At 38.1% G+C, this 27,616-nt stretch overlaps 4 protein-coding genes across 4 annotated transcripts; 2 read left to right on the top strand and 2 right to left on the bottom strand.

Moving 5' to 3' along the window:
• Positions 1 to 456: 456 nt before the first annotated feature.
• On the bottom strand, positions 457 to 6,074 carry PUMP1 (plant uncoupling mitochondrial protein 1). Its single transcript, XM_008800733.5, has 9 exons — positions 5,650 to 6,074; positions 4,104 to 4,322; positions 3,944 to 4,022; positions 3,645 to 3,778; positions 3,466 to 3,564; positions 3,247 to 3,351; positions 2,400 to 2,474; positions 1,188 to 1,274; positions 457 to 802 (listed from the first exon to the last, which is right to left on the bottom strand). The coding sequence occupies exons 1-9, from the start codon at positions 5,731 to 5,733 to the stop codon at positions 767 to 769; spliced, it is 918 nt and encodes a 305-aa protein (XP_008798955.1). The 5' UTR covers positions 5,734 to 6,074; the 3' UTR covers positions 457 to 766.
• A 2,270-nt stretch (positions 6,075 to 8,344) lies between these two features.
• LOC103713717 (LIM domain-containing protein WLIM2b-like) lies at positions 8,345 to 12,433 on the top strand. Its single transcript, XM_008800732.5, has 5 exons — positions 8,345 to 8,850; positions 10,628 to 10,727; positions 10,825 to 10,859; positions 10,981 to 11,070; positions 12,016 to 12,433. Exons 1-5 carry the CDS (start codon positions 8,716 to 8,718, stop codon positions 12,223 to 12,225), a joined length of 570 nt encoding a protein of 189 aa, XP_008798954.2. The 5' UTR covers positions 8,345 to 8,715; the 3' UTR covers positions 12,226 to 12,433.
• A 1,947-nt stretch (positions 12,434 to 14,380) lies between these two features.
• Positions 14,381 to 16,705, top strand: PCNA2 (proliferating cell nuclear antigen 2). Its single transcript, XM_008800731.5, has 4 exons — positions 14,381 to 14,833; positions 15,424 to 15,576; positions 15,664 to 15,761; positions 16,234 to 16,705. Exons 1-4 carry the CDS (start codon positions 14,515 to 14,517, stop codon positions 16,456 to 16,458), a joined length of 795 nt encoding a protein of 264 aa, XP_008798953.1. The 5' UTR covers positions 14,381 to 14,514; the 3' UTR covers positions 16,459 to 16,705.
• Positions 16,706 to 17,655: 950 nt separating this feature from the next.
• On the bottom strand, positions 17,656 to 26,850 carry ENOC (cytosolic enolase). The gene is made up of 13 exons (XM_008800730.5): positions 26,356 to 26,850; positions 26,048 to 26,202; positions 25,088 to 25,262; positions 24,663 to 24,734; positions 24,476 to 24,592; positions 20,983 to 21,063; positions 20,451 to 20,527; positions 19,885 to 19,988; positions 19,454 to 19,552; positions 19,279 to 19,364; positions 19,125 to 19,211; positions 18,383 to 18,580; positions 17,656 to 18,022 (listed from the first exon to the last, which is right to left on the bottom strand). Exons 1-13 carry the CDS (start codon positions 26,458 to 26,460, stop codon positions 17,954 to 17,956), a joined length of 1,425 nt encoding a protein of 474 aa, XP_008798952.1. The 5' UTR covers positions 26,461 to 26,850; the 3' UTR covers positions 17,656 to 17,953.
• Positions 26,851 to 27,616: the final 766 nt, after the last annotated feature.

The following is a 27,616-nucleotide window of genomic DNA, read 5'->3' as shown; positions in this document are numbered from 1 at the left end:
TTGTCAACTGCCCATTTTTGATCCACATACTGTAGACAAGATTTGGTTATTAGCCTCCTTCAAAATAATGAAGTGATAGAGAACATAAAGTAGAAAATCATCTGAAAGGGTAGCTATGGGATGTAAGCAATACTCTGATTTTGCAAGGCAGGATTCTGGTACTGATGAACATATTGCTGAAGATATTTTAAGAATATTGAGGCTATCACCCTGCACACAAATAAATTGGAAGAGATACATTCTTTTCCTTTTCTTTCCCTCAATCAGACGAATCCTTGTTAAATCATGTACAGCCTGTTGAATTGTAATACCATGATCATTAAGTAATCTTGGCATTCTAAACCTCCCATCTGATCTTTTATAACAGAAGCGGAAGGTTTATGTTGATGCATTACATTGATGCACTGTTCTAGTGTTCTTCTACATTCAAAATCATGATGATGAACAGCATAAAAAGATGCAAACCCATGAGATGAATCAAATAAAATTGAAGTTCAAACATAGAAGAGATTATTCCAATTTCCAGTTTAGCAAACCAAGCAACAACTTCATCTGCTTGACGCTTTGCATACCCAGAAATTGGTTGATGAGACAATGACATAACACAGATTTTAAAAATTTTTATGTTCTAGAACAAAAGCTCTCTGAGTTCAAAATGTTCATGAATCACAGCAGCGCTGCTTTGGGGATTTTGATATTATTTGCCTGAGTTAGCTGATTACATTGCCAAAATAAACTTTATTAAACTCCTCCTTAAGTTAATGTATCAACTTCGCACTTCTCTCGCAAAGAACTTCTTGACCTGTCAGTGAAGGACAAAAAAGAAGGTAAGACAATTTGCACTACAACATCACTAATCAGCACATGCCAGTTTGTACACGTAAAAAAAAAGAATTCTATAAGATGGAAAAATCTTTAATGTTTACAAAGAAGGAAAATCTTCTGCATAAGCTACTACAACAGAAAGTGCAGTAACTCAATTGAATTAAGAACGTTCCATGCCCGAACCATCAAACAGCTGCCTCCATCAGCTAATTTAAATAGCATTTGTCAATAATCAGCTATTTTAGAAAGTTTTTGGTTTTAGAGACTGCTGTCCAACGGTGCAAGTGTGCTTGTGCACATGAAATACAGAACAATTATAATCACACTATATAGCGTAAGGATAGATAAGAACTTGACATTACCTGCTCCAAAGTCAAGAACATAATCACATTCCATGAACCTAGCCGACCAAAATTTGGAATAAAACCCTTATAGAAAGCAAAAGGTCCCTGCAAAAAAAAATCATTTACTTATCTAAGATGATTTTACTCACACCGTAACTCATAATTGTTCATGTATTAAAATCAATGCTATAAATTTCCAGAGAAGAAAGGAGCCAGATTTCCTAAGAGTGAAACAGACCATCAACTTCTCTTATCCTTTACAATTTAACCAAAACATAGTTTTCCAGCATGATTTCATCAGTCATCTATAACTATGTGTGTATTCATGTGTTGACATATGTATGTTCGATACGTTATATATACAATGAATTTCTGCACATAAGGATGTTTTATAAATATTACATAATCAAAATCAAAGAAATACATTGATCATAAGATCTCAATAATCCAAATGCAAGTAACTCTAATATTTATATACAGCATTTACTAACTAAAGATTCATATATTACAGTGCTTTCATCATAAGCTTTCAATAATCGAAATGCAGACAACTCTATAATATTTATATACAGCATTTTCTAACTACAGATTCAAGAATTGCAGTGCTTTAGTTTCACTTTTGGTTCAAGTTATGAACGACTGACATATTATAAAATGAAGCAGCTGAAACTTTGTGCATAAAATTTAATGAGAAAAAAGAATAAGAATACATATACGTGACCAATACATCAAACGCTAACAATTAGTTCAAACTAGTTCCTTAAGCAGCACTCATCCAATGAGAAACCTAAAGATTTTACCTCCAGGTATCTACTCGGCCACACAGGCCATGAACAGTTAAACTCTATCACTCGGGTACATATAAGAGTTTGGGCCCTTTGGAACGTAATGTGATTACATACCTCTGTTGCCAGCTATAGATGTATCTAATATTCATACAGATCTGAAACATATGGAACTTTGTCATGCTGGGCAATGGTTTAGAGCAGCAGTTTCATGTGCAATGTCAGCAATATCATGACTTAGTTTCAGTAAAAACAAAACATCATTAGAATCCATAAAGTACTAGTATAATGAGATCCCAGAGGGGAAAACATTAAAAGAGAGATCTTGAAGTAACACCCATGGTCGAAAATGACCTTGTTCTTCTAGTGATAACGTCTAGTACTCATAAATGAGTCAGTCTACTTTGAAAACACGCAAGGAAGATGGTACAAGAAATGAACATACATCATTTTTCAGTGTCTTGATGAAACAATCAAGTGTGCTTTTGTAGGATGAGTCTCCCATCATTCTCGATTTCACCTGCAAAAGTCCGTTCAAGCTTGTCAGCTAGGTAATTCAAAAGGCCTGAATGTCCGTTTGCATATTAAACTGCAAAAAGGCTCATACCTATATGATTCTATCCAATACTAGCCATCTATTTATCTAGTCACAAATTATAGAAAAGTAACCCTATAATATAACTTAAAGAAGAAGCCTTAAAGCAGGCAAAAATACATGACAACCACAATGAACCGATGATTATTTTATATTCCTGGTATCTGTACCTTAGATGGCAAGAATATCTTGTTTTTAGTGCAACAGCCATGTAAAGATGTAGCCAAAGAATCATTGGAAGCATAATGTAAATAAACTAGTCATAAGATATTGTATAATCAAAAAATAAAGGGAAAGAGATAAATTAAGGGTTTTGATAAGGAGAAGGTATAAAAACATTATAAAGATCAACCATGCATCTCTGTTGAAACACATCATAGCTTTCATCAGACAATTATCTGCCCAACTTTAAACTCCTTTAAAGTTAACCTATTTAGAGGAAAAAATCTACAGAATCAGATTTAGGTATACATACAAGACATCACCAACAGGAGTTAAGCCTGATTAATACTTATCAATGATAGCTTCTGACTACATTGCTAAACCAACATTTATGCCCGTTGTTTCCTAGAGTTATTTGCAGAACTTAAATATAAACAATAAAAACATACACATTTTCATCAAACCATTCAGCAAATCCAGCATCCTTCAATTAGAAAGATGCCAGAATGAGGGAGCAGTTGGCTTGAAAGTTTACCACATCAACAGGAGAACCAATACAGACAGCAAAAAAGCCAGCCCCCAGACCAGCTAAAAGATGAGTGAAAACATTATCTGTGAACCCAGGAATCTTCAATATTGTCTGCAACAGAAAAAGAAAGTAAAAAAGGAGAAAGGAAATATGATATCAAAAGGAACCAGGGAAGAAAAAACAATTAGGGGCACCAACAATTAGATACGATGTTGGATGTTGTACCTGTTTAACTTGATCATAGCTTGCCAATTCAGCAGCATTAATTATAGCATTGCGTGCAATATTAGGACCAAGCCCAGTCCAGAGAGCCCCAAGTCCCTCCTAAAATTCAAAATCAGGCAGGTTTGCTAAAAACGTTAACTAGTTAAAGTCTAATTAACTATTTATCTTCAAATTATAACCTGTCTAACTATTGTGTGATAAGCATTCATTGCTCCTGAATAGCGTCTTGGTACACCAGGTGGAAGCTTTCCTTCAGCTTGAAGTCGTACTTTGACAAGATCGGTGGGATTTGCCACTATAATTGCAAGGGCACCTGATTGAATAACATCACATCATGTTAGGATGTCAATAAAAGTAGCACAATGAGCACCTCCATTTCAGCATGTGAAAACAGTGACGGGGACACCGTTTTCATGACTTCAATCTAATAAAAACTGAAGCTCGAAACCAGTCTTTTCATCTACTCCACGATACGCACCAGTTGTAAGCCCAGCAAGAATTTTTTTGGATAAAGGAATATCTCCAACAAAATCGTCACCAACATAGAAAGATTTAACCTGTCAAGAAGGGCAACAATATAGAATTTATGATTGCAGTTCACAGAATATCATGTAACTAGTCGAACATTTGAAACCTACTGGTTCATACAATCCGATCCGCAGCCCTCCAAAAACGCACTGACGATGCAGCCCAGGTATGATGCCTTTCCAAAGTGCAGCCAAGCCTTCCTCCCTGGCGATTGTTGCAACAGTACCCAGCATTCCCCTGTACTTAGGTATAGCCACTACATCCCCCGTAGCTGCTTTCTTTTGTAGCTGAAGCCTGACTTTTGCAGTGTCCAGGGGAATGGTGCAGAGCTGCAGGACATCCGAATGAGTGATAGATGGCGAGCAAGGATGATGGTTAAATAATTCCCAGTTTCAAAACCCCCGATCTGATCAAATTTCTATCGATCATCCACTTGCTGATTTTATTATGAATAGGAAATTAATGCATTTTTTATTTTTTCAGTCATTACGAACTGTTTGCAAATTTTAGTAAATAATCTATAATGTTATTCAGATTTCATATAACTATGGCCTTTCATCAAGATGGTTCCAATATTCTTTAGAACTCTCTTTTGTCTCAATCGTGTTTAACCATATGCAAATTCCTTCCAGATTCTTTCTAAAAGTAAGCTTTTCCCCTTGCCAAATGGGTCTTAAGCCCTTCTTTTGTAACTGCATTTAAAATCAAAGCACCTTCCAGATTCTTTCTAAAAGTAAGCTTTTCCCCTTGCCAAATGGGTCTTAAGCACTTCTTTTGTAACTGCATTTAAAATCAAAGCATCACCTTTTGCCTCTTTACATATTTTATCAGAGAGTACTATAATTACAAGATAAGGATCATGAACCACGATTTTAGTTTGTCTAAGATAGTTTCTAACGACATTCTAAAATTAGGAAACTTAGTTAACCATAAACTGATTAGACAGGCAGGCAAACAGGAGTATGCGGGAATAACCATAAAGGAGATCATCGTCCCTCTTCTAACAGAAAAATATGTAACAGGAACCAAGGTGCAAAACACAAAGAGCTGAGAGCAAGATAACGGATATTCTTTTTCTGGCAAAAACGAAACAGCAAAACGATAGCTTTTCAGATGAGGCATCTGATCCTCCGCAAGCACCGTCCCTGTATTGATAAAATTTTACCCTCTTTTCATAAAATACTGGAAAGATCAACCGATCTCTAAATTTTAGCAATACTCCATCTCTTTTAATCTCGTTTTTTGAGGAGGGATGAACGCCTCCATCCTACCAGTGTAGAAGAAGATCAACGTATGCCAGCATAACAAAAAAAGCTCGCAATAATGTCAGTAGTCCAGTCATTATCATACACAACCTAGTTCGCAAATACACATCAAAAATAGCAATTCACTTGCAAGGAGCATAATAGTCTATTCTGAAAAACGAGAGAGAGAGAGAGAGAGAGAGAGAGAGATTAGGAATTAGCAGGTAGTAGCTACCAAGATCCTTACAGAGCAAAGACTTGAGCAATCAGCAGAGCCACCAAGAGCAGTCTAACGGAATCGGAATGCGGAAAGAGAAATAAGGGAGAAGGGGAATTGATCGATGTCCGAGAGAGCTAATTTAACGAATCTAGCAACAACAGAGGTGGAAATCAAAGGGACCGAGCTTCGTACCTCGGCGAAACAGGCGGCGATGGCGCTGCTCGCGAATCTTCCAGCGAACGAGATCTCGGTCTTGGAGCCATGGTCGGCCACCATGGTTGCCGAGAAACCGTTACCAGCCGGCGGCGGCGATCAGATGCCGGAGAGATCGGCGGGATGGATGGATCCGGGAGACGAATGGGATTAGGGATCTACGAGGAGAAGGGAAGGGGTTCGAAAATGTATTAGACGGAGAGGTGGGGAGGAATCTATCGGCGAAGGGGAAATGAAGGGATTTGGCGCCCGAGAGATGGCTTCATGGAAAGCAGCATACAATTGGATCACCACTCTCCATTCACGCGAATCCTCGTCGCGCCCTTTTAGTATTCGCTTTCCCAGTGCATCTACTGGACGAATTTCGTCGCGGATATGGGGTTGTATCTTTTGCACGAAAGAAGGATTCACCTTTCTTCGCGCGAACCACCGTTGGATCTCCCAGTAGTCCAGTGTTCGGGTACTTTGAGATATGTGTAGTACGAGATCCAACGGTCGATGTTCCGAAAGAAGATCTATCATTCTTTCCAGTGGAAGATACAACCCGAACACTTTCGTCGCCGGTCTGCTCTCCAGTGCACTGTACTTATTTTTACAAAACAGGCCTTTTCTTTTTGTTTATTTTCCGCGTGTGCTTGGGAACTCCTTTGGTGCAGCGAATAAAATTTGAAGAATGGAGGCATCTTCTCTGGGATAAGGCATATATTTCGAAACATGAACGAAGCCGTAGATTGTTCTTTGAACCACTGAGATAGGAATACCAAGAGTCTTCAGGATCATTTTGTTTTCTGATTTTTTTTTGACAAAGTTGTCTAAAATGTCCATCTCGGCAAAAAAAAAAAATAAATAAATCAGTTAATTTTAAGCTATGCAATGTCGACCTATAAACTTTTATGTGAAAAGATTAAACCATATGTAAATAAATTGTCTAGTGGATTGGATTGAACCAATTATCCATAAAATAAATATGTTTCTCTTTTTGAAATCCTGGATTTTAGATGGGCGGGAGGGAGATAAGCTCTCTCCCACCACCGCAGTTGTGGTGTACATCTAAACTAGTTAGCTCCCTGATGAAATGCTGCTCACAATAGGAAGAGGCAAATATTTTAATAGATCACTAGATCTCAAATCTATTGTAATGAATTTAATGGTGAGATATTGTGCTGATGAATAACATCAAAATATTGACTCGAGAAGGTGAAGGCATTCTCGACAACATGAACAAGTGGATGGAGGGAAGGAAAGATGCAGAGGATCTCGTGTTTCAAAGAATGATATTTTTTGTGCAATTGGTGCAATAATAGCTTGATTAATCTCTATTATTCTAGTCTAGATGGCAAGAACTCCAAATCTCCTAACTATGGTGCAATAGAAAATTGTGCAATTGATCTCGACAAGGCATCAAAATTTTGGGACCTTGCAGAATGTACAATATTTTTTCAAGAGGTTGGTCCAGTGATTTGGTGGGCAAATATAAATTTTGGCTTCCAATCAAATATTTTGCGCCCATGGTGCATGATTGTATATATATACACACACACACACACACACACACACACACGTGTATATGGCCTCTAGAATGAGGATACATAAACCTTATATGTCTTATTTTCAGTTCAACGTGTTCTCGATTTATGAAAATTATCGATACCAGCATGTGTTTCTATGCTGCAAGGTTGTTACATTGTTGGACTGAGTTTATCCAATGCTATATAAAGTCAATTCATCTTATTCAATTCATTCATTGGTTCTTCAATCGGAGGAGTGTGAATCCATAATTAGCAATTTGCTCATTTCCAATGAGATTGGTATGTCTAAAATAGGATAAGAAATTGTAGTCATAGAAGACCGGACTACATTTAAAATTTATTTTGATTCATAAAGTTGATGATAAAATTAATAAAAGGACGTGGATTTAACCCAATGATGTTTTGAAAGGGATTTAGAGATAGGAATACTGGAAGAAGTGGCATGCCTAAGATTTATCTTGGAAAGCAGCACATGCAAGATGTATGATTTGTTTAACTCTGCTTATTGGAACAACTTTGTATATTTATCTACTGAAACCCTCGAATTATATTATCAAGAATTTAATGACGTCAAAATTAGTTTTTTATGCTACGGCTATAGAAATTATTCTTTAAGCAACGCCAAACACGCCGAATCGGGACCCGCAGTCAGCGGTTAGGGTTTCCAAAAGTTTCTCGTACCAAATCCGATCGGCAAAACCGAATGAAATGGAGGGTCCATTCATTCGACGGACACGATTAAATTGAAGACAGAAGGAACGGTGTCTTACAAATCGGAAGATATAGAACAGCAAAAATCATAATTCCAGCCCGTCGGCGCTGTCGTGGATAAGCCCAACCAATAGAATAGCGCGTGCCAAGGTATTCCATTATTCCACGGCAAAAATAAGTCACCCCATCTCGCTGCAAACTTCCCGACTGGATAATTCCATCAGCTCCACTCTAGCGCTTACGACGTGCACTCAACCTCCGGAATGGTGCTGGCGCCTCAACGAAATTTTACACGTGTCATGCGAAGAAGTGTTCACTCTACTTCTCCGCGTTGGTGTCCAAACTCCTGATCGCCTCCACTGGCGGGATACTTTTTATCCCGGCTTGGCTTCGTGACCATCATATATCCCTCTTTTTTACCACTACCCGCTCCCAAGCTTTTCCAACTCTTTTTATTTGCTCCCTCTCGCAACCGAAGGCGCGGAGACCCCCTCCCCCCTCCCTTCTCTTTGCCGTATCCTCCATTCCAATTTTTATCCCCAGGTTTTGGTTGGAATAACGAGCTTTCTGAGAGGCTTCCGAGGTTCCAATCCTCGGGCGATCGACGAAGCGATCCCGTCGTCCGCCATTTCGCTCCCTCATTTTTCTGAGATCTTATCATCCACTGGATTGGATCTAAGGATTTTGGTAGCCACCAGTCTCTAGATCTCTGGACGCGCGGTTAGGAGGGTCGGAGAAGATATTTGGGCGTCTATTTTGAAAAGTATCAGTTCGTGCAGATCGCGGACCGTTTGATCCAGAATCGATGGCTTTCAGCGGCACGCAGCAGAAGTGCAAGGCCTGCAACAAGACGGTCTACCTGATGGACCAGTTGTCCGCCGATGGGGTCTCCTATCACAAGTCCTGCTTCAAGTGCAATCACTGCAAAGGAACCTTAAAGGTTTTCCTTTTTAATTTCTTCTTACCTTTTTTCCCCCTTATTTCTTCGATTCCTCTTATTGTTCTTGAGCGACACTTTCTGACTAAATGCCCTTTTTCCGGGGGGATAATATATTTTTTCTGGATTCAAATCCACAATTCTTTTTTTTTTTTTGGCATGGTTTCTGTCTGATTCTTCCCTAATGGTAGATGATTGTAAATGAATGCTTTAGCTGCAATTATTCGAGAAGGAAACTGACTCTAAAGTTTTGAGGTCTTTTATATCAACAATCACCATTTTAATTTGATGCTCCTGCGAGTTCTCGAAAAAGATGACAACTCTTCCACAGGATGTTCGTAACAGAAAAACTACAGGCAATCTAATCCCATGATCTTATTTTATTTTATTTTATTTTTTTTTTTGGGGGGGGGGGGGGGGGGGGGGGCGCATGGCTTAATTGGTGTCTCTTGTATGGATGGCATAATTGGGAAGATAAAAAAGATTGATCGCTAGATGCACTGGTGTAATGTGTCGAATTAACTCTTATCTGTATTGTTGAACGTAGGGGAAAATGCAACAAGAACAGTTAATCCATTTCAAAGTTCCCTTGTCATCCTAGTCACTTTGAGGCACATGATATTTCTGCTCTCTCTAGGATGATAACTTACCCCCATTGCATCAACTTATGTCAAAATTACTGTCTTGAGATCATGATTCAAATCATTTTTCTAGATCGCACACCATTGAACATTAAGCATCATTCTTTACAAAGATTCTCAAGGTGTCATGCTTTCAAACATGCATTGATGGTTATTGGGTAGTATCTAGGATATAATTACATGTTTCTGGGTAATCCTGTGGCTTATAGGGCTGAACTAGACATTTACATGGCCAATACTGAGGATAAATTTAAGTGGGCAGCGACTTAACTAAAACATTAGAATAATTATCCAACGCAAGCACCTAGCATGAGCAATTGACATTTATGTATGCATGAGTGTTGTCCTCAACTTCACAATGCAGGCTTTTTTTAGTTTTACAATAACCATATGCTGCTGGTCTACCAAATATACACTCTTATCAAATTTGTGCTTCACTTAGAAGATGCCTCATCTGGAGCAGGAGCAGGGATAAGACTTGATAGAGGGATCAGAAGTTCTGTATTGCACATGGTTCAAACTAGCATAGCAAACAAGACTAGATAGTAATTTTCACTTCTTGGCATACAATGACAAGCCATTTCCCTTTAGTTGTTGTTAAAAAAGTTATACATTCTTTTCTTGTTTTATGTCAATGTCGTAGGCCTTGTGGCCTTGCCAATGTGCCAATGTGCTGGATCATCATGGCATCACTTAAAACAACCTAACATGGCTTATGTGTCAAGGGCACACAAATTGCCTTCTCTGGAGATGTTTCATAGGTTTGTTGCATGCGCTTAAACATGTGGTGTTCCAAACATCTCGATTGATGATGGATTTGGATACATGGAGAGTCGGAAGCCCAATATAGCGTTGGAATAGGTTGTGCTAGGGCGGCCAAGACTCCAACTGTTAAAATTGTGGAATATTATCTCAAGGAATCAAAACACATTACGTTTAGTCTGATCTATTACAAAACCTCTTTTCTTCTTCTACTCTATGTTGTATAAGCTTTGATGTTGTTGGAGGAAATGCAGACCTTTGACAATCTCTAGAGCGATAAGCAATTCTATGCACTTGTTCTACCTTAATTATGAGATGAGAAATAGATAGGGAACCAGCATCATGATTATTTATCTATTGTTGTTGTTCTTTGTCAGCTGAGTAATTATTCTTCACTGGAAGGTGTCTTGTATTGCAAACCTCATTTTGAGCAGCTCTTCAAGGAGACAGGCAGTTTCAACAAGAGCTTTCAGTCACGTGAGACTTCAATTTGAGTTGGTTAGAGATAGTTCAATCATATTGTTCACGTATAATCTCAATGTTTGATTGCTCAATATGTTTTACTCTTTGGCAGCTGCAAAGTCAGCCGAGAAGTTAACTCCAGAACTGGTAAACCCAAAATTTTTCATTTGGTTGTTTCTGCAGCTATTGTCCTTTACTAGAAAAAAGCTTAGATTTCAAACCAACAAAATGGTTTGATAAGATGTCAGCTGACATGTCTTCAATTCAGACTAGGTCTCCTAGCAAAGCTGCTGGCATGTTTTCAGGAACTCAAGAAAAATGTGTCACTTGTGGCAAAACAGCATATCCGCTTGAAAAGGTTTGACCACGGAATATTTCTGTTATAAACTTCTGCTCCATAATTTACTTTTAGTGAATGCTCCATGATTCACTTTTAGTGAATGCTCCATGATTCACTTTTGCAATGTGTGGTTTCATAAATTGTTTTAATGACAATGTTTTAATTGTTGCAGTTCTTTAAATGTCTTGATAGGGAATACAAGTCACATAAAATCTAGTATTGGAGGTTGGCAACTCTCTAAAATTTTATGGAATTTAATCAGGTCATGCTGTAGTTGCTACAATTATTTTACTCCATAAAAAGCCTTTGCGCACATCTCCTGATTTCCTTGTGATTCCCTTGTAGAATGAGCATAAGCTTTTCCTTTGACACTTCCTACTATCCAGGCGGATGAGTAGGTTATGTTTCCACCAATCATTTACAACAAAACTGTCCTACTTTCTGATACTGGCATTCTTCTAAATGAAAACATGTGGAGATTAAGAGTAGACCCATCCAGGAATTGGCTGTTATCTTTTTGCATTTTTGTGCCTTCCTCTGACTAATCCTTATCCTCCTTGGTTTTCTTTTCTAAAACCCTTTTAAAGTCCGTCTAAAATGTGGTGCCTAAACAAGCCTGGTGCTTGTGGCTGCCTAGCTGCATTAAAACCTGGTAAGTTGAGGCTGAACCGCTACTGTGTCCTTTTGCTATTTTTAGGAAATCCTTAGAGACTCCAAATTATACAAATTTAGTACACGGGAAAAATTAAATTTTATAAGTTATATTTTTACCTAAGAAAAAGAGTGAAATAGAACTGTTCTTAGTTTTCGTTTTTCTTGGTTTCATATGAAATGCCAATATCTCTGTTTACAAGCCTCTTTTTGTTGCAAAACCATAACATTTAGTTTTAGTTGTTAGTAGGATGCATCCAACATTGATAACATCCTTTACACTTTGAATGGTTGTATTGTGAATGCTATCAGGTGACCGTGGAAGGGCAAGCATATCATAAGTCTTGTTTCAAGTGCTCCCATGGAGGCTGTCCGATTAGCCCCTCAAACTATGCAGCCCTTGAAGGCATCCTCTACTGCAAGCACCACTTCTCTCAACTTTTCAAGGAGAAGGGGAGCTACAACCATCTCATCAAGTGTGCTTCCATCAAGCGCACAGCAACATCCAGCCCAGATCTCTGAGTTCATTCTGTTTACCGAAGTGGATTTTCACCCAAGCGTCATATATTTTTGTTTTTGGATGCTTCCATCCTTTTTGCTTGTTCAATTGAGGAATTGGCAAACTTGAATTCCTTTGTTTTGTTGATTCCTTGTGTGAAATCTTTAACTATGTCAAACCATAAAAAACCGGTTCTTCATATTCAATGCATATGATGTGTGTTTCTAAGAAGCTGTGCAGCTAAGCTACAGTATGCCACACTATTAATGGAGGTTCTATTTTGGGTGCCGGCCCATGGCCTTGCGCTTGATCTTTCCCACTAGGGGCTGGTGGCTTCAGAAAGTCGAGGCTTTGAATTTGTTGGTGATCTGTTTAATTGTAATTTTTATAAATCCATGCACGTTCCATCTGTTGTCTTATTTTATAGTTCAGAGTACTAGTATTCGCGTTGAGGGGCTTGATTAAATGTTTGATGAGAATGCAATCTCCACAGTGTGGACAGTATTGGAGATTATTGGTGGTAGTAGGTTGTGTTAAAAATTATTGAGTGCACTAGTAGAGATTGTCGATAATAGCGGTCGTGGGAGAAATTAAAATACCATCATGCTTGGCTATTTTATTTATTTAAGAAGTAAAAGGAATATCTTTAAAAAATACAGTTAGTTTAATTGTCTGCAACAGTAGTTTATAATATGCGAATCATATATTTAAAATATATACGCCATCTTTGACGATGATTATCCACCACCCATCGTTGATGGATATAGGTAGTAGTAAAGATTGCCGTCAATCACGGACAACGATCAATATCATTGCTAGTGAGCGGTGTTAGAGTTCATCAATAATGATAGATAATGGTAGAGATCATCAGCTAGAGTGGTCTTAAAGATCAACAATAGTAGTTGGTAATTATGGAGATTGTAGGCGGTGGTAGGTATTGATAGATATCATCAATACGGGCAACAGGGGAGATAGTTGATAGTGGCGGTAGTGATGGTCAGTATTGTTGATGATGGCGGGCTATAGTGGATCTCATCAATGCAGGCAATAGTAGAGATAGTTGATGATGGTGGATGGTGTTAGAGATCATCATTGATAGAGGATAGTGGTGAAAATTACCATTAATAGTAGGTAATGATAGAGATCGTTGACACTAATGGTTGTGATAAAGGTTAAAATATCACCATGCTTGGATATTTTATTCGTTTGGATATTTTATTCGTTACTCCATAATAGTGAATATCTTCAAAAAATACATTCAACGAGAATTATCCACCATATATTTAAAATATGGTCCAAATATGCGTGCATGAGCAATTTATATTTTATGTATCATATGTCTGAGAAGGATGGTGGTGATGGGTAGTAATAGAGATCGCCATCGTAATGGATAGCGGTGGAGGTCATAATCAGTTGTAAACGTTGATAGAGATCAATGGTGATGACCAGTGGTATAGATTATCGACGATGGTATAGATCATCGACGAAATGGACATCAACGGTGGTGATGGATGGAGATGAGGAGCATTGACAATAATAGATGACGAAAGGAGTTGCTGGCAATGGCAAGCATTGGTGGGTGGCCAGAGAGAAGTGAGTTCCTTTTTTTTTTTTTTTTAATCCCTTTCTTTTCTATTAAATTCCTCTCTTCTTCCTATATGCCAAGATGAAATGGTGAGAGCTATTTGCTCCCGTAATTTCAAATACAAAAAATATATGTAACCATCATACAAAAAGTAAAAAAAAAAAATAGTGTTTGTTTTTGTAAAATATTTTAATAAAATTTACAGGATGTCAATTCCACCCTTTATTTGGAACCCACTTTTTTTATTTATTTACTCTGGTGATGTCAAATGGAGTCTCCATGCACTTTTTCTCCTCTCACCTCTGGAGATTTACTCTGTCTTATTTCCTAGCATACCTACGGAAGGGTAAAGTAAAAGTAATTTTGTTTTAAGGAAAACGGAGGCCAAATGAAGCCACCCATGAATAAAGTTAAACTCTCGCTATAGCTTATATATGCATATATATATATATATATATATATATATATATATATATATATATGCTTTGCAAAAACCCATTGATTCTCAGAGAATTACCCAATGACCCCTGTTAAGCGCAAAGGGCGAAAACCCTAGGCGGGAAAAGAAATAAGTTCCCGCTAGGAACCCTAGCAAACCCCTTCTTCGCTTTATAAACCCCGTCTTTCTTTGCCCTCGTTCCTCCTATTTCTAGTCCCCAGAGTCCCCATCCCCATCTCCTCTCTCGTTCCCAGAGAAAACGAAGGCCTCTTTCTTTCTCTCGAGGAGATGTTGGAGCTAAGGCTGGTGCAGGGGAGCCTCCTGAAGAAGGTCCTGGAGGCGATCCGAGAGCTGGTGAACGACGCCAACTTCGATTGCTCGGCCACGGGCTTCTCCCTCCAGGCCATGGACTCAAGCCACGTGGCGTTGGTTGCTCTCCTCCTTCGATCCGAGGGCTTCGAGCACTACCGCTGCGACCGCAACCTCTCCATGGGCATGAACCTCAACAACATGGCCAAGATGCTCCGCTGCGCTGGCAACGACGACATCATCACCATCAAGGCCGACGATGGCAGCGACACCGTCACCTTCATGTTTGAAAGCCCCAGTAAGATCGAAAGATCCCATCTTTTCCACCTCTTCCTTCTTTTGGTTGGTGTTGTCTTCTGGTATTTTTCTACCTTTCTGTAATTTGTTCAGGTATTTGGAATTTTGGACGTTTTTCGCATTGCTATTGCCTGATCTGGCTTTCGATTGATCTTTTGTTCCTTAGAATCGGGCTATTCAAATCGGCTTAAATACCTCATTTGAGTTATCAGTTTTTATATTGCTGTATTGTGGAATTATTTGGTTATGCGAGTACGGCCATTGAGGGCTGCGGGGATTGGGGAGGTAGAATTTTTTCCCCACCATATTTTAATATTTAATACCAACGGCATGCTTCTTTTCTATATAATTTCAGTTGCTTCCCAGATTTGTTGGTTGCCATCCAGCATTTTTACTTCGTTCCTTAAAAAAAGATTGATTTAATATGTAGAAGATTTATTATTTCGCGGAGTTTTCTCCTCTTTTTTATTTGGGAAGGCCGGGCCGGGATTTAAAACTTAAACGAAATCTGTTGGATTACTATTCATTCTCAATGGTTGTAAGTGACTTCATTTCACCATCTGGCTCATGTGTTTTTTTTTTTTTGGCCAGATCAAGATAAGATTGCGGATTTTGAGATGAAGCTTATGGACATTGATAGCGAGCATCTTGGCATTCCAGATGCCGAGTACCATGCCATTGTGCGAATGCCGTCTGCAGAATTTGCTAGGATTTGCAAGGATCTCAGCAGCATTGGCGATACTGGTACTATGTTTTTCTCAATTGAAGTCCCACTTATCTATCACATATATACTTCTTGTCTTATAAAATTTTGTGGTTTTGGGATGGTAGTTGTTATTTCAGTGACGAAGGAAGGTGTGAAGTTTTCAACTGCGGGAGACATTGGAACGGCAAATATTGTTTGCAGACAGAACAAGACTGTTGACAAGGTGCCCACTAAAATTAGTACATCCGCAAATATTGTTCTGCTTCTATGGATTTTACTTGCCTATCAGAGTTAGAATATTAGTATGTGCTTTTCCTACATAGATCTTTGGTGTTTGCTTGGACCTGTTTCCAGCTCGGATGCCTGATCAATTATGCTTCTAACTATTGTTTCTCAAAAAAAAAAAAATCTTTCAACATGTAAGTTATTCGAAAAAAAAAGGAATAAATCTTTCAACATTGATGTCTAACTTAAAGTAGTTTGTCTGTTGACTTACAGGACAACTTGGTTGCTACTCCCTTCTGTTCAGGACTTTATGATTATTTATATTGCTTTTGCCTAGCAATGTACTAGAATTCTGGTCTTCTAATATCCATTGAACTGATCTTTTGTTGCATACAATACCTAAATAAGTTAAGTTGTTTTTATATCCTATACAATACCTTAATGTTAGTCTTTTTGTTTGTTCTTTACAGCCAGAGGAAGCAACCGTCATAGAGATGCAAGAGCCGGTGTCCTTAACTTTTGCCCTGAGGTACATGAACTCCTTCACCAAGGCAACACCGCTATCTGAAACTGTAACCATCAGCCTTTCTTCTGAGCTGCCTGTGGTTGTTGAATACAAGATTGCTGACATGGGTTACATACGATTTTACTTGGCTCCCAAGATTGAAGAGGGTGAGGAGGATATGAAGCCATAATCAATTCTATTTTTCTCCATATTTGTTTCTTTAAGTTTATTCTATGCAAAAGAGTTGGTCTGGTTACACTTTATGGGGGCATCTGGAATGCTGTGTAGATTGATCATATTTCTCTAAGTTCCAATGGTAGAGTTTGCTGTTTTCATCTTGTAACTTCCAGGCCATGGGTCATGATGAACAAGCACGAGAGCCTCCTTCTGTTCTGCAAGAACATTCATCATAGTATTATCAATTGGTGATCATCTAACTCTGCTTGCTGTGAGTAGCCTGTTTGGTGGGTAATTGTAGGATCTTGCTCAAAAAAGTAAATAAATAAATAAATAAATAAATAAAACATGCAGCGACCTACGATACCAACAGTTATATGCTGCTCTTTGGTCGAACACGATATATCTTGATGACAGCGCTTGTGATTTGCTGCTGCGACTTTTTATTGTAAGTCTGGTTACGCCGCCTGCACTGGGATCAGTTGTGATGCTGCTGGGAAAGAACCCTTGCATTTATAGACCGAAACAACCAATTTTATAAGCAAGCAGTTATGGTTTGCATCACTACTGGTATAGCGGAGTTCTGGCACGAGAAAAAAATGAGAGTCTATGTAAGTAGCAGGATCTGGCAAAACGGGTAGAATATTATATTTTGGATCATCGAGAGGAGGATGTGAAAAACGACTTCCATGTTTTCGCAAAAGAAGGGTCAATGTGCTCTAAGTACTGCATTACAACTTCCATGACTAGGTCAGCTCTGATGCTTATACACAAAATAAGTGTAAAATTGTCGAACAAATGAACAAACATCCATGTTTCACAACTTCCGTGTCCGGGTCAGCTCTGATGCTTATGCGCAAAACAACTGCAAAATTGTCGAACAAATGAACCAACATCCATGTTTCCGATGGGTCGATAAAACAAAGTACTGCTGGATGCCTTGCTACATTGAGCCCGTAAATTGATGACTGTGCAATGCACAAACAATTTGATTACATTCCTGATTTTTTTATTTCAAGAGACCCTTGAACATCAAATACAACATTTACATTTCATAGGCATGAAATCTTAGGCCAGGGGCTTTCAAAGTTTAAATTCATCATATGAACCTAGTGTATGCAAGATAAAGGCTGTCATGTCAAATTAATCATCTCATTGCAGATTTGCAAAAATAGAAAATAAAATCTAATCATGATCTCTAACCCTGCTCTTCAAAAAGTATATCAAAAACTCACTTTAATATGGAAAGGTACCACGCTCAATCACATAAAAAGATTGGTACAATCACTAATCTCAATGATTCACCGAAACCATTGAAACATCCCACAGCTTCCATCAGTCTTACATCAACTACACTGAAGAATTCACTCAAAAAACTTGCAAAGCTTGTGCTCAAACCATCAACAAGACAAGATGCCAGAAAATTGGATGTGAACAACATGACCTCGATCCCCATAGCATCATGAGATCACATGTAAAGCAAAATTGTAAGAGTGAAAACCTGTGTATCATGCTTGTCTCCAGTTCTCCCCAGAATAAGTAGCTTCAGCTCCAAGTTCTTCCTCGATTCTAAGTAACTGTAGGAAAAAAAAGGGGAAAAAGAGCCATCATGAGAAAACTAGTGACGATAAATAATATTGCTATTTGAAACTAGATTAGCCTATACGGATCAGGTATACTTATGGTTGCAATTTTGTAAACGAGCAATTAGGTGCCATATCTAGAGTGCACTTACGTGGCACAGATCCCATATATGACTGCATATGCATTTAGAAAGGCTGTAATCTAAAATGACATTAATGTCCAAATTGCAGTATTTATATTACATTTAGCACGTGAACGTGCACAAATGTGTCTTGCGTCTAATAACATCATAAGTAGCCAATTTTTAAAATTTGACAATCCTCTCATAAAGCAACACCCGAATTTTGACAAACCTGATTGTACTTTGCAAGTCGCTCCCCACGACAAGGTGCTCCAGCTTTGATCTGGCCAGTTGCAAGGCCAACTGCTAAATCAGCAATGAAGGAATCTTCAGTCTCTCCACTTCTGTGCGATATGATTACTCCCCAGTGAGCATCTTTAGCCTTCTTCACAACTTCTATAGCCTCTGTGACAGTTCCAACCTGATTTACCTGGATATACGTTGATATGTTTTATCATAGTTTGAGGAAAACCAGCAGAAGTTGATCAGGTCAAAAACTCGAGTGGTCAAGTACATAAGCAGATCAACAGATTAACCCAGTCTGATCATGAGTTCCACCTTTATAGTCTTTATTTGACCATTAAATGATTCGTCAAGGTCTAAGAAGATCCATGTTAAACTCTAGAATAGAAATATTGACCAACTTGCATTTGGGATTGAATATGGAAATTTCTTGCAAGTTCCTATAAATGATTATACACAGCATTAAGCCTACTATAGTACTATACTGCATCATTTTATGTTTAAAATGAAAAGAAAGTCCATTTGAGTTATCCACTTGTCTCATTTGTTTCACAGAAAAATCATCAACATTTCAGAATTTTAACCCAATAAAGCCTCAAATCAGATTCAAAACACACTCAATGTTCTGTTATATTATTTTCAAAGATATCAAGGTTGCAATTTAAGACTGTTGCATTGCCCACTCCATTTCATATGTGAATGAAAACTAGACCATGACTATAAGTGAGTACCTTCAGAAGAAGGGCATTGCAAGTAGACTCGTGTATTGCCCGTTCTATGCATTTTGGATTTGACATCAATAAGTCATCTCCTACAACCTGCAAAATTATTTTGTCAAGAATTGTTTCAATGTCAACTGAAAATTATTCAAAACACTGGATGTACCTGACATTTTCCAAGGCTGGTAAATAACTTTGTGCGTTCCCAGTCATCCTTGTCAAACGGCTGTTCAATGGAGACAATTGGATATTCTGTCATACATAAATAAATTGCCTATTAGATTTATACTGCCTTTTAGAAGCACTGAAATAAGAAATTATGACGCAAATCACATGGATACCTGTACAGAGTTGGGTGTACATCTCAATCATATCTTCTCCTGTCTTGAAATTCTGCCCTGACTTATTTGGTGCTTTGAAGTCTAAATCGTATTTCTTTCCTAATCAGAATGAATAAACTTACATGAGTAAGCTCAGTGAACGCCATTTGTTAAGAGGTAAATGTGCACATGGTAACTAGGGTGAATAGAAATCACATGCATGGTTCAACTAGAACTGAAAAATAATAATCCCATGATAAGAAGACTTTGCTCCATTAGTGTTTTAAGCTTGATGCAGGAATAATGAGTTGCCTGTTAAATGATGGAACCACCGAGAAGATAAAAGGCGTTTGCTTTCAAACTTATCAAATTGACAGTATCTTGGAGAATACAACAGTGCCCTTCATATGAAATTGAGGTTGTACAATATTAACAAACAAATTCATCTTTACCTATGCAAAAATCAGTAGCAGCAACATCTATTGCCAACTTGATTCTTCCATTATATCCAGCTCTGTCAATTGCCACTTTAACAAGATCCAGGCCCTCAGCAATGCTGATATATGGAAATAAACTAGCTTAGTAGGTTAAAGAAAATTTCTAACAAGAAAAAATAAAATAACTTCTATCCCTGAGTTTCTGAACCTATTCTATTTAGCAATGAAATACATTTTCCGAATTATCCCTCAGCACAACAAAGATGTACCAACTTGTGACACTTGAGCAACAAACCACCATGTCACAACCAATGAAGCAACACATTATTTTATAATAGAGGTTGTTTGCTATTATATACGAGAGTATCACGTATAAGGGCATCCTAGTGCATGAGGCTCCCATTATTGCAGGATCTGAGAAGGGCCAAATGTATGCAGCCCTATCCACTAATATAGAAAGCATGTTTCGATGTTTCAAACCCATGGCACCAAGATCACAATGGAGCAACTTTACTATTGTGCCAAGGCCCATCCCACACAAGAGTATCACATATGATGAATAAAATTATAAAGATGCTTGCCTGGAGATATTTGGAGCAAATCCACCATCAACGCCAACATTGCAGCCGCTTGAACCATTTCTCTCTAAAATTATAACCTGTATTTAGACAGAATTGGTAAGAAAATTTAGGCAACAAGTTGGGGTAAAGTCAGAATATCATATAGAAAATACCTGCATGCTATGGTAAAAGGAGCGCACACAGCTAATGGAGTAGTCACTAGGATGGCGGAAAAATACAAAAATTTGAGTACTGAAATTTCAAAGTTGACTGCTGTATTAACTACATAAATGATGTAAAATAAGCCCCACCAAAAATTAAAAATTGTTCTAAAATCCTATCATATAGACTGGTTTTCAGATGTTTGATGATTAAGACCTCCAAAAGAACTGGAATGTGCCGACTCTATTATAAAGTTCATAAAAGTTGTTAACAGCGTTGTGGACTAAGCAACAGTTAAGATTGTGATCTTGGAAAGGATATGCAGGGAGCTGATTGGGTTATTATTGGAAGAATTAACAAAAAATTGGGTCAGGTCATCAAACTATATTACCTTTAGGTGCTGGTAGGTCTCACAACCCATCTGCATTGCTTCCCCAAAGTTACTTGCACCAATTGGAAGAATCATAATTTCCTAAAAAACATCAACTTTCAGTCAAATTTTATTTTAACAACAATAATAAAAACATTAACATGCGATTATGTTTACAAAATTATGTTATCTCATGAAGTTTTAAGTTGACAAAGGGGATAAGTTGATGATAGGAGCACAGCTTAGCCACCCTGAAAATGCATGAAAGCAACATAAAATAGTCGCATAGAAAAATTGACATGAAAGGATCCAGAGAAGCTCCAGGCAGGTCCAAATATATGCTCTAATGAAGTTACAGATAGAAGGCAAGCAATATTGTCCAAAAGAAAGGGTCAACATGACAAGTTTAGTTGGTAACTGAAATGATTTAACATAAAGTCACCATATAGATACACCTTAAAGAACTATTATTTTTAAAAAGGGTGGCTATATTGCCAAAGCTAGTTTTGTTATTTCCGGAGCAATAAATTATAGATTGACTAACCTAATCAAAAGTGTAGGGGAGGACATAATAGTTCCGTAATTTAGTGCTCTAGAATTGACAAAACTAGCTCTGGCAATATTACAACCAAGATAGGCCGAATTGGACCAAATCGCCGAGGTTCAGCTCGTACCGAGCCGACCCGGTGGGGAACTGGGTCCGTTCACCCATTAAAAATGGTTATGGCCCCGAACATACCGAAACAAGTTCCGAACTGACTGGAATCGACTGAAAAAGGCCCAAACCGGACAGAACCGGTTCCGTTCGAACTCGGTGCGAGTCGTCCTCCTTTGCTTCTTTTGTTAAAAGGAGGTGTTGGGAAGGCCTTCCCAACATCTTCTCTGCTTCATTTAGGTAAGATGCTTAAACGGCTCCTCCTTTCCTCGAAGTTGCAAAATCACACCGATTCAGCGTGATTGAAGAAAGATCCAAGTCTAAATATTTGGGGTTTAAAAAATTTGCAAAATAAGAGATCATGCCAAAATTTTCAATTTGGGCTCGATTTTATTATATTTTCAAATTATATATAATTTTTAAAAATCAAAAATATATTTTTTGGATAAATATATATATATAATAAAATTCTAAAAATTTGTAAAATTACAAGGGTATTTAGGGACATGCAAGCTACTCTCCGGCAAAATTTGGTGTCTATTTATTCAAATTTTGATGCGATCACGTACATAGTGGCCTAGGCTTAAATTTGAAAAAAATTAAAAAAATAAATAGTCTTTGATGCATGCCCACGGGCCTAGAAAAATATATGTAGCATCTATTATAGGATTCTCTATGGATCTAAGCTGCAATTAATTTTACACATACTACATAGAATAGGAACCACGATACACGATCTGATTGAGCCAACGAGGATATGATTACATATAAGAGACAAGCTCCCCGAGATCATTTAGGAGGACACGCTGCAACTGCAGATGACCTCGCACGTGGAGTAGGATCCATAGATATATCAGGTTTCGAGTCGTATATGGATCCTATTATCTGCAGCCACAGACAACCTATGAGCCATACAAAAACGAATATGGTGCATTTGAGATATCTTCCGGTGGCTACTACTCTACGTAGCCCAGAGCATCTTACGTGTCGAATTTTGCTGCCAACTTATTCAAATGGGCCCCCTCACAGTCATTTTATTAGCTAGAGGACACCTCTCAGAGCCAGAGCTTCAGCGAGAGATCCGAGAGTGCTTATAACCCAAAGCACGTTCTTTATGGAATGTGCATACATGACTACAACGCCGCTTCATTAGAGAGGTGAGATGATGTGCCTCCTGACTATACTAATGATCCAAATATCTATAAGAAGCATTGCCACTCGACGAGATTTTAGATATCGGTATATATGTTGTACTTTAAATATACGTAATTGATTGTATTATTCTATATTGTTTACCTCACTATTTTATTTGAAAATATTTCATGTTGCTTCTTGTAGCATGCAATATCTTACTAATCATTTTATATTTTGTATCATTTTAAAACAATAAGATGCATCATTTAGGTTAAACCGGAATCATAGAAATATAAAAAAAATTAAATTAGACATAGAAAAAGATTGATTATCAATTAATTGAACTTGAAAAACTCAAAAAAAAATTGGGCATGCCGGAAAAAAGTGTACCATATGTCGGTACGGTACCGAACCGGTACCGTATCGACCCATCCACCGACTGGTTCAGGTTCTAGTATTGATTTGACGAATCTTGCTTTAAACCTTATAATATTTCATAAATCAGAAGGCAGTTTATCTCCATTATCATTAAAATATAGAAAAAAATATTTGAGGACTTGTGGCTTATGTACATTGTCATTAAGAATATTGGTAAATTATCTGACAATTTGGTATCACCATTGGTTCTCATCCGGCATATATTAGATGGTTTGGGGGAAACACTTGAGAACATATAGAAGCCCATAAATTTGGTTCAACATGCATAGGGCTTGAAGAAATAAATCACTGTTGCATTTTAAGACATAAAAGTCAATGCTGCAAGAATGAAAAGCTATAAAAGAGATTGGGAGAAAAAGAAAATCTGTAAAAGAACACTTCTTTGCTGTTTACTCAAACATTTATATATTCTACCTATATGCTATTAGTTTCACTAAGCAATAGATGTTTTAAAAGATAAAATGAAGCAAAACTGTTTCAATAGCTTGGTCAACATGGGCTGAAAAGGGGAGGTTCCCATGTATTGGTTGAAGAGTTTAAAAGGAGGGTGATAAACCGAAGGAAACAGATGTACATAGTTGAAAATGTTTTATGGACAGTAAAATGTCATCCAATTGGAAGAATTAGTAATGATAGAAGAAAGATTCTTACAGTCTACCCAGGTTGATCGAAAAGGCCTATCATTTATGTTACTATTACGATATGCTGAATAAGATTTATAGGCTATTGTAGTCTGACAAACACAACATAAAAAAGGTTCCTTGACAGCAAACAATCACTTGAATATCTTGATAGCACTTTAAATATTTCCTAGAATGACTTGATGGATGTATTCAGTATGCTAGTTTTGTAAATGACACCCTGGTTTGCTGTGGCCTTTGTTTATCTCCATCCCCTTCTTGTTTTAACAATGGCATGGTTTTGTGTTACAAAGTTTCTACAGGATCATTAAACTCTATAAAATGTATGCTTATTTGTATTTATCTTCATGCTAGAAATAATCACCCTTCCGATACAGTACAAAGACTGTCATCAGATTCAGTGCAGAATAAAGTAACACAGATTACAGTTCCCATCAAACACCATATGACATGCACGTTCTCAGGCTATTCCATGCTAATGCGGGCAGGTAGTGTGGCCGACAATTTTGTAGCAACAGGCACTTTGCATCTTCTTTTTTCAAACACTAACAGTCCCCTTGCGTATACGACTTATATCACATTATCCTCCAAATCCAGAATATTAATCTACTATATGATTCATAACCTGGATTAATATAGGTCATACTTGGACAGCCAAATTATTCCCAGCATGTTTTCCACCACTAATGACGGTGATGGCCGGAACAGGAAGGATTGGATTGCTTGTACCGGAAAGATCAGCGATGTGTTTGTAGAGAGGAACCTGCAAGATCAAATAACTAGAATGATATCAAGCAAAGGAAACTAAAAACTTATTAGAAATGATGTCATGCCTCTTTTTCTGCAGCACCAGCTTTGCAAGCAGCAATTGACACAGCTAACATAGCATTTGCTCCAAGCTCAGCCTACAAAATGTTGCAAAATATTATATTCTACTATGCGTAAGTCATATAAGTTCCGCTATTATAGATTTACAAAGGAAAAAGATGAAATTTCCGATGCAAAATATATCTATTGACAAAAAAAATCAAATTAAAAAATTCATTATTTTCAATGCATTTGAGGAATTTCGGCATTCAAGATAAATAAATAACTCATGAAAGCAAGTAGAACACACCATAAGTAGTAGACAAACATGGTTCCTTACATAGCACAATACGCAATACAACAGGACCCAAGAAAATGAAAACCCAATAAATTAAAATGCACACTCAAGCAAACAATCAACTGAGAAGCAGAGTCAGATAAGACAACTTGCCTTATTCTCAGTTTTGTCCAAACCCATCATTGCTTGATCAATCTGGGATTGAAGCGCAGGATCCATGCCAATTAAGGCTTCAGAAATCTTTGCATTAATAATATTCACAGCCTTTGAAACACCCTTTCCAAGAAATTTCCCTTTCTCTCCATCACGCATTTCAACAGCCTCATACCTAGGATCAGTAATTAACCCAAGGTCAAGAACTTGACTACAGTTTGGTTATCAAATATGTCATAATAGCAAATGGGGTTGAACATTCAAAATAGCATAAAGCAATAAAGATAAATTAGGCAATCATATGCCTGCTATTCACTAGTGCTGTATAATAGTAAATTAGTACCATATGCATAAAGAAAATGAATACCAAAACATAAAAGCAAAAGCATAACAGACTAAATATCATACAAGACAATCGCATGAAGAGAGTCACAGGCTAAAGAAGAGAGTCACGGAATAGAGAAGCTTCAAATGGCACACTAATATGGGTTATGAAATTTCCTGCATGGCTTTTCACATTCACAGATAGTCTGTAACAGTGTTGATTCACACCATGAAAAGTTCGTGCCTCCTGAAAGAATATAAGCAAATAGCAATGTTAAATGGTCAAATATGCTATCAATACATATTCTAGTGTTTCATTTCCATGTTTTTCTAAAGTCTTGCTGTAGACAGCTTCGTTGATCCATATTTCTGAACTATCTTCTGGTTGTACATACTACCAGCAATGCTGCTCCTCTTCTTGATTCTTAATTTCCAAGTAAGCCTTCTACTTTAAAAATCTAATATCTCATCCATCTCAGAGAGAAAATAGAACAACTGGCGAATTAGATTTTAGAAGATATTTCTTTCACCCTAGCCTGGATATTTCGGCACGGCTACTAATCCCAAAGAAGCTGAAAAAGTTTAAGAAAAGCAGACATAAGATAGACGAGTAGCCTAATAGAGAAAATGGCTCACATTCCAGTAGAGGCACCGCTGGGAACCGAGGCTCGGTACATCCCCTTGTTTGTGTAGAGATCCACCTCCACAGTAGGGATCCCCCTGCTATCCAAGATCTGCCGCGCTTTGATCCTTGTGATCGCAGAAGGAACAGCTTTCTTCATATGATTTGACTGTGTCATTCCCAACAACAAGTTAAAAAGAAGAAGAAGAAGAAGAAGACGAAGAAGTTGAAATACTTTTAGAAGAACACATTATAATGGATGAACCTAAAAGGATAAAATAAGAAGAACTATAACCAAAGAAATTGGAACCAGGCAACGTACAATGAAGAGAACGGGGTCTGGGGTCTTGGCTCTGACGGCCGCATTGACGGCGTCTTCGATCTTCCGAGAGAGCATGTGCTTGTCGAGATACTCCTGGACCGACATTTTCTCTGCTCTTCGTCGAAGAATTGCAACCCTACCTCGTTTCTTCTTTCTTCCGAAGAAAAATTAAAACGATAGCCTTTTTATTTTCTTGAATAAAGGAATAAGGGCTTTGATTTCGAAACAAAACTCCGCTCTAGATCTCTCGTTCACTGCCGCGAGGAGGAGAATTCACGACGAAGATTTCAAGATTCTACCGCGCTGCGATGCTTCTTCCTTCCTGATCGCGCGCTCGGGCTGCGATGTCTCGGATGGAGCCGCCTCGTCGATTACCACGAGAAAAAACCGCCCACGAGTGATCCCTGGAATCGACGGACCCCTGGTTCTCCGAACTCTCTCTTGCTCTTGCCTTGCCCCGAACGAAAAAGAGCACGTGATAGGAAACAGTCCCCAGTGCCGACCTATAGGGTAAAGGTTAAATTAGACATTTCACAACCTTTCTTGTTGCTATTTATTTATTTATTTTTTTGGTATATCGGCTGCTGGATAGAATTAAAGTGTGCCGTGTCCAAAGAATCGTGCCTGAGTGTTGGACAACAAATGTGACGACCTAATCTGTAGCTTTGTTTGTCTCACGAATCACATGCACAACCTAAAAAGCATAATACTTTCTCATTATCAGCCGAATGTCGCCTAGAAACGATAGCTCTACCTCTCTCCGCCCCCACCTCCATTATACACTCAACCACCTCGGCTAAATTTTTCTCGAGAATAGTATACTCAGCCTCTAACGTACGTCTCACATAGGAGACACTTTTCTATGCGGCCCCGAGCTCTATCCAAAAGTTGAAATTTTGACGGTACCACATCCTCCGACAGCATTTAATCTAAAGTTCTGACTCCCGATCACAAATGCTATACCAATACTATCTTCATCAGTGGATAAACTACCGTCAAAATTCATGTTGGGGCTCCCAAAAAATCAAGGACATGTTGCAGCTAGCGCGGACCTCTGCGATGCAAAAAAATTGATGTAAATTTTTGAATGTCGAGGGGTCAGTGTAATTTACCCCCTTTTTTTTAAACTCCGGGCAAACCCAGCGCTTCTAAACTCGCCGTTACTTTTTCGCCCGCCAACAAGAGGGCCCTCTACCTCCTCTCCCTCTTCCAGCCCCCTATCGCCAAGTCTCTTTGTCGCCCAACTAGGGTTTCGCGCCCT

Source organism: Phoenix dactylifera, chromosome 14, assembly GCF_051530095.1.
Source record: "Phoenix dactylifera cultivar Ajwa chromosome 14, Ajwa_hap1_PhDact_Kaust_v1.1, whole genome shotgun sequence".
In the NCBI taxonomy this organism is placed as follows: domain Eukaryota; kingdom Viridiplantae; phylum Streptophyta; class Magnoliopsida; order Arecales; family Arecaceae; genus Phoenix; species Phoenix dactylifera.
The sequence above is the reverse complement of the archived record's forward strand: the minus strand, read 5'-3'. Positions and strand labels throughout refer to the sequence as shown.